The following is a 7,477-nucleotide window of genomic DNA, read 5'->3' as shown; positions in this document are numbered from 1 at the left end:
TTAGCAGTTCGGCAAAAGAGACTGATAGAATAAGTACTAGGCTTACAAAGACTAAGTCCTGGGGTTGATTTGTTTCGACTAAAGGCGTTGCTCCAGCATGGCCGCAGTCAAATGACTGAAACAAGTAAAAGAATAAAAGAATAAAAGAGTAACTGCTTTGCTTTTATTTTACAGGTAACCGCAGCATCTCAAAATCAAACGCTGCCACAGTGGATTACCTTTGAAGAAACCACACGGAAGTTGATAGCCGTACCAACGATGCATGATGGATTTGGTTTGTATATTAAAATAACTTTATCAGACCAAGCGAAGAAGTGTGAGTTCATTTCTGATATTTTTTACCTTGAGGTAAAGCCATATTATATGAGCCATGAACACAGTAGTAAGAAGAAACCAGAGAAAACCTGTTACAAAGGTATTAATCTTATTCAGACAACTCTAATCTTCGCTGTTAATTTGTATAAGTTGGATGCCTTGGCCAGGTATAATATTATGAGAAACCTTGCCGATTTCCTTGATATCAATGAGACATTGATAACAATTACGGCAAGCAAAGAACTCTTTTCAATGCAAGACAAATCACAAAGTTTCAGCATCTTGGCATCTGGACGTGGCAACACCGATGCGGTGCTTCCAAATGTGACAGAATTAACATGGAGGGTACCATGTGGCGTGTTTAAAGAGGTGAGTCTTTTCATGCAAGTGTTGCAACACAATGTTGAAGGTGGGCGTCTGACTAGGGAGGTTGGTTACGATGTCGTAGGATGGTATATATCGGCATTGGTAAACCCTTCCAAACAACATCGGTCACGTAAAAAACGTGCAATACCCAAAAACTCGACGCCAACGCCAACTCCTCAAATAGAGGTGGTTCCTGCAACTAAGATCGTCAAGTCTTCATCGTCACTGTACTCTGCTTCGCTTAAAACTGAGTTACTGAAAAGCTTGCAGAAATTAGAATCGAAAGAGTATGAGACTAAAAGAGATCATATGACGGATAAAATTATTCCAACCAAAGAATCAAGTCTTGTATTTGTGTCTTCAAGAGAATCAGTAATTGAAGTCGAACCAACAAAAAGTTTCACAGTGCCGGCCCATTCAGAAAGTCTGTTTGAGAAATCGAAAACTGTGTCTGCAGATAAGTTGCATCCGACATCCTCATTCACATATTCGGAATACACACCCAAAAAAACTAGCCAGCCAGATAGATATACCACCATGGTAAAGTGGCATGAAAGCAGCAAGTATCACACAGGTATCTATGAAATCTCTGGATCAGGAGACGTGTCTCGTTTCAGTGAATTTACCACAGAAGAACCTATAACTCCACCAACCAATTTGGGAAAAGACATTACTAAACCGCCTATGACTCCTTTAATTGCAGCCACACCAACACTAGCTACAGACACTGATGGAGATGAAGATTCTGGAACAGGTAAGACCATAATACGATCTACCTGTTTTTCTTTAATTGATAATCAGTCACTGCATAATTGGTAGCAGACATGCCATATAGTTAAGAGGTTTGTTTCCTTTGCAATCATAAATAAAACAACGGGACTCGTTACTGAGTTTAAACCATTGCAACAATAATACAAAGCCATTTGCATAAATTATGCCATCACAGTAAGAATATCAATACAGTTACTTACATAATTTATGCTATCACATAACAGCAACAATACTGTTATTTATGTAATTTATGCTATTACAGTTACAGTAATGATACAGACATTTACATAATTTATGTCATCATAGTAACAGTAACAATATAGTTAGTTACACAATTTATGCTATCAGAGATATAATAATGATACAAACAGTAATTTACATAATTTATGCCATCACAATAATAATGATACAAAAAGTTATTTACATAATTTATATCATCACTCTTATAGTAATGATACAAATAGTCATTTACATAATTTATACTACCACAGTTATAGTAATGATACAAATAATCATTTACATAATTTATGCTATCACAGATAGTAATGATACAAACAGTCATTTATATAATTTATGCCATCACAATAATAATGATACAAAAAGTTATTTACATAATTTATGTCATCACTGTTATAGTAATGATACAGATAGTCATTTACATAATTTATGCCATCACAGTTATAGTAATGATACAAATAGTCATTTACATAATTTATGCCATCACAGTTATAGTAATGATACAAATAGTCATTTACATAATTTATGCCATCATAGTAACTGTAATGATATGAAGAGTCATTAATACAGTTTAAAGTGTAAAATGGTTTTAATGAATTAATTTTTATTTATCCATTTTCCTCTTCCTTTAATCTTGCAGATCTGGAATATTATGGTTCTGGGTCTGGGTCTGGATCTGGTGAGGAAGATATTGACGAAGATGAAGATATTACATCAGAAATAACATTGAAGCCATCAGAGAGCAGCATCATTAGAGAATCCACACCGGTTCTGAAGACATTGTATGTTGACCAGACGGACACGAACACGTTTTATTTCGAAGAGAGTGAAATTACGATACGGAATGTTCCACAAAGTACGACATACGAAGAAACGGTAACGCCAAGCTCGAGCACTGTATCTCCAGTCATTTGGCCAAGCGGAATGGTCCCCATTGACTTATTGACATCAATTGAATTACCGCTTGTTACCATGTCTTCATCACGTGCTTCTGTAACACATAAAGCGTCACAGAGTTCCAGAGATTCTTCTTCTTCGATACCAGTAAGACCAACACCAACACGTATTTTGAGTGGTCATTCTTATATAGATTCACAAATTGGTGGTCATTCTTCTGTATCTCTTCAGCCATCGAGTAGCAAAAGTGGTCATTCTGAAGTGGACTCACAAATTGATGGTCGATCCCCCACCGTACATGTGGAACCATCACAGAGTAGAAGTGGTCACTCTTATGTTGATATTAAGCCAGCTCATAGCAGTAGTCAGTCGCATATAATACATCAACCATCTCTTAAAGTCAATGATACATCTATTGGTCTTAAGCCATCACATATCAGCAACCATTCTTCTCTGTATAGACAACCATTCCCGACACTTGATGGATCCAGTTCTACAGTGTTTAAGCCATTTAGCAGTGTTGATCAGTCTTCTGTACACTTGAAATTCCCAGTCAGCAGTGTAATACATTCTCATATCAGCCAATCACAATCATATAAAATCAATATATCAAGGAGTCGAATTCCTTCTTCATCTTCTTTTCATGTCGATTCTTCTCGAAGCAAACCTTACCATCCGCCTACTGGACACAAATCATCCGAAAGGCACGAATACTCGTCTGTACCTCTTAAACCAACTCATATACTATATGAACATTCATCTATAAAGCTTAAACCATCGCATGTGATTGATTCTATTACAACGCATGACAACATTCATGTGACTATTAACCCTTCACATTCTGTTGATCAGTCATATCATAGATCAGAGCATCCCGTGAGCATTAGACCATCACTCAGCATGAGTTATTCATCTTTACATGTTAGACCATCACACGGCAGAGTTGAAACGTCATCAGAAATTAAGCCATTGACCAAATCAATTGATCTTTTCTCGACAGGGGTTAAACAATCACATAGAAGAGTCGATCGGACATCAGAACAAATTAGACCAACATCATCATCAAGCAGCAGGGATAGTTTCTACCCCAAACCATCACATACTCACACATTTGATCATATGTACACAGACCTCAGGCCGTCATCACATAGAAGTGATTATTCGACTTTAATGCCTAGTTCGTCTGAAAGTCGTTTACCAATTGCAAGCAGAGATATCAGCAGTCATAAGCAGAACTTAACATCGATGCTTCACAGACTATCATCTCAACGGCAAGAAATGATCTCTTCTTCCTCTCACATCCTGCTGCCATCTCGCAGCAGTGAAAGGTACCGGCCTTCATTCTCATCAACGACTCACCATGTATTAAAAACTAAAGATGTAGATTCAGTCCTTGAATCGACACGACTCTATTCAACACCGGTCGTGTTTCCGACCAACCCTAACGTGCCGACAACAGCAGGAGTCAGAAAAAGCAAAGACTATGACTCTACTACTGTTCTTGAACAACCCAAACATTCTTCTACAAGCTGTGTTCCAGGGTATGGATGTAAGCCACGAGAATCAGTGACGAGAACATCTTCTCGGTTCCCAGTCGAGCAGACAAAAACTGTTGATACATATACCACAACAGAAAGAACTGATTCTAATAAGTGGGTTTCAACAGATGATTATTTCGTAACTAAACAGATTCCAAAATGGAATACAGTGGAATTTACTCCTGAAATGACAACAGCAAGGGGCCGTAAAGTAACAAAGAAGAAGCAACGTAAACAAGGACAGGATAAAAAACCGAGTAAGTACACCCTTCTTATCTCTTACCGCTGGACTGGCTCCCGTGCAGGTGGCATGTAAAAACCACCTTTCTGAGCGTGGCTGTTGCCAGCACCTTGTGGCTGGCCCTCGTGCCGGTGGCATGTAAAAGCACCCACTACACTCTCGGAGTGGTTGGCGTTAGGAAGGGCATCCAACTGTAGAAACTCTGCCAGATCAGACTGGAGCCTGGTGCAGCCTTCTGGCTTGCCAGTCCTTAGTCAAATCATCCAACCCATGCTAGCATGGAAAGCGGACGTTAAACAATGATGATGATGATGATGATGATATATATATATATATATATATATATATATATACTCATAGGATGGCTTCTTTCAGTTTCAATCTACCAAATCCACTCACATGGCTTTGCCTGACTTGAGGCTACAGTAGAAGACTCTTGCCCAACCATGTAGTTGAGAAGCAAGCTTCTTACCACACAGCCACTCTATATATTTTATATATGTATAAAATAAAGCCAGACCAAGTAATGATACTTTGAATGCATTTAATACACATATTTCAGATCATTGTGCAATAAGAAAAAGGAATTCACCTCTTACACAATATCTTCCTCAGTTAAGACATTTTAAAATATTCTGAAATACCTGAACTGAAGAAGATGTTGTGTAAGAGAAGAATTTCTTTTTATTTGTTGTGCAATGATCTGAAATGTATGTAGTAAATGTATTCAAAGTATTATTACTTGGTTTGACTTCATTATGATATAACTCCCTGCCGGTACAAGCTAGCCAGTCCTTACTTCATTTACACAGATACCCTAACAAGGATTTAGAGTGACTTATTCTATTCAATTTGAGCAAGAAAATTCTGGTAATATGCCTCACTTCTAAGCATAATATAAAATATTTATATAATGTTTGTATATACACATATATAATGTAACATATATTTTATTTCTCATTGCAGAACACACAAATATGGCTCCAGATGTCATCAATCCAATCGGCAAAATCTATGCTTTTGCTGGGAAGAATTTTGAATTCCAAATACCAGAAAATACTTTCAATGATCTTGAAGATGGATCCACAAAGGATTTAACTCTTGACATTGCTTTCAGATGGGATTCATACAAACCTCCGACTTATTCTCAATCCTGGGTACAATTTGATGAAGCTAAACAAATCTTTTCTGGCCTACCACTGCCGAGGGATGTGAAGGATAGTCCTGTTGAGATAACTATAAATGCTATAGATCAGGGTGGCAAAATAGCACAGGATATAATCTTGATTTACATAAATTACACCGATACCGATTCATTGCCGACGCAAGAATTCATTATGAGATTCGATGTGAATGGAAGACGGTTTCTAAATGATCGTAGAAAATTCAAAAACCTGATTAAAAAGCTGTCGTCATATTTCGGCGACAAGGATTCAAACTATATCACTGTCTTGGATACTCGACCGGGGTCACTGATTGTAACATGGACCAATAATAGTATCCCTACTGATCGCTGTGATAATGCGACCATACATGAAGTGAAACAGAAGGTTGTTGACTACAGGGGTTACATCAACCCAAAATTCAGCAAATACATGTCTCCCAAGTACAAGGTTACCAGTGTTGAGTTCCAAATGAAAGGCGCATGTCAAGATGTATCAGAACCGAGCGAAGCAGGTGGTATGGTTGATGTTGACCCATGGGCGGAAGCTATCATTCCGACCGTTATCGCCGTCGCCATTGCTATCTTCATAGTCGTCATCATATTGTTAATATGCAGTCGGAAGCAAAACAAAGAAAAAAGCAAACCGAAAGAACAGCGACATTCCTTCGAGGACCAAGATCCTGTAATGTTTCACAGAGAACAAGCACAAAAGGACAAAGCGATCCGATCAAAACGAGCCGTGATCCTTCCAGGAGATGGTAAACCCAAATCGAGTGGGCGTCGCAAATTTTCACCACAGATCGGATTACCCTATCAGCCGTCCACTTTTGATGAACAGGAGTATCCATCAGACGAAGATATTTACGGAAATGAAAGTGCGACTTACGGCAACACGTATTCTCAACCACCACCACCTTACAGACTGCCTCCTCCTTATCACGTTGACAATGGCTCGTCATATGTTTGAGGGTGTTAATTAACTAAAAACTGTTAATTTTTAAATTAATTAAACACTTCCACATCTTGCATTTGATGCAGATGGCAAAAAAAACCCCAAACATTTCACATTATCATGATCTATATTATTATCATTGTTATTATTATTATTATTATTATTATTATTATTATTATTATTTACGTTCTGGGTTCAAATCCCACAGAGGCAAATTTTGCGTTTCATCCTTCTGGGGGTCGATGGAATAAAGTACCAGTCATGTACTGGGATGATTTATTTGACTGTTCCTTCCCCACAAAACTTTTGGCCTTGTGCCAATGTAAGAAGGGATTATTATTATTATTATTATTACTATTGCTATTATTATCATTATTATTATTATTATTATTATCATTATCATTATTATTATTATCATTATTATTGTCATGGTTCCTGGCCTTACGCTATAATTTCATACCATTACTATTATTATTATCATTATTATTATTATTATAATTATTATTATTATTATTATTATTATTATTATTATTATTGTTATTGTTATTATTATTATTATTATTGTTAGTATCATTATTGGTCTGGCAGAGTTTTCAGATGATCAGAAGTGCTTTGCAGTATTTCTTCCAAATCTTTACATTCTGAGTTCAAACTCTACCAAGGACAAATTTTGCCTTCTATCTTTCTGGGGCGCCGATAAAATAAAGTATCACTTGAGTACCAGAGCGGGGTGGTGCAAGGTGTTGATGTAATCACCTAACACACCCACCCTTCAAAATTACTGGCCTCGTGCCAAGATTAGAATCTATTATTATTATTATTATTATTATTATTATTATCTGCTTGTTGAAAAAGGATGGGGGTTCAATAAGAAACAACAACAACAACAACAAATGGTACTAGTAATACAATGGGGATTGGCTGATTTGTTTGATAATATTTTTGTGTTTCTAGCAAAATCTGACCAAATACCATTTTAAGAAACCATAATCATC

General features: G+C 37.0%; 1 protein-coding gene across 1 annotated transcript in view; it reads left to right on the top strand.

The window, feature by feature from the left end:
• The window catches only part of LOC106870861 (uncharacterized), an 8,564-nt gene extending 1,093 nt beyond the window's left edge, over nucleotides 1-7,471 (top strand). Inside the window, exons 2-4 of the mRNA XM_014917096.2 lie at nucleotides 175-1,435; nucleotides 2,330-4,381; nucleotides 5,332-7,471. Coding sequence (XP_014772582.1) covers nucleotides 175-1,435; nucleotides 2,330-4,381; nucleotides 5,332-6,497 — 4,479 coding nt within the window. The 3' untranslated portion in view covers nucleotides 6,498-7,471. The remainder of the gene's footprint in view (nucleotides 1-174; nucleotides 1,436-2,329; nucleotides 4,382-5,331) is intronic.
• The last annotated feature ends 6 nt before the right edge of the window (nucleotides 7,472-7,477 follow it).

This window comes from Octopus bimaculoides, chromosome 24 (genome assembly GCF_001194135.2).
Source record: "Octopus bimaculoides isolate UCB-OBI-ISO-001 chromosome 24, ASM119413v2, whole genome shotgun sequence".
Lineage (NCBI taxonomy): Eukaryota > Metazoa > Mollusca > Cephalopoda > Octopoda > Octopodidae > Octopus > Octopus bimaculoides.
Note: the sequence above shows the minus strand (reverse complement) of the source record. Positions and strands in the feature narration are given on the sequence as shown.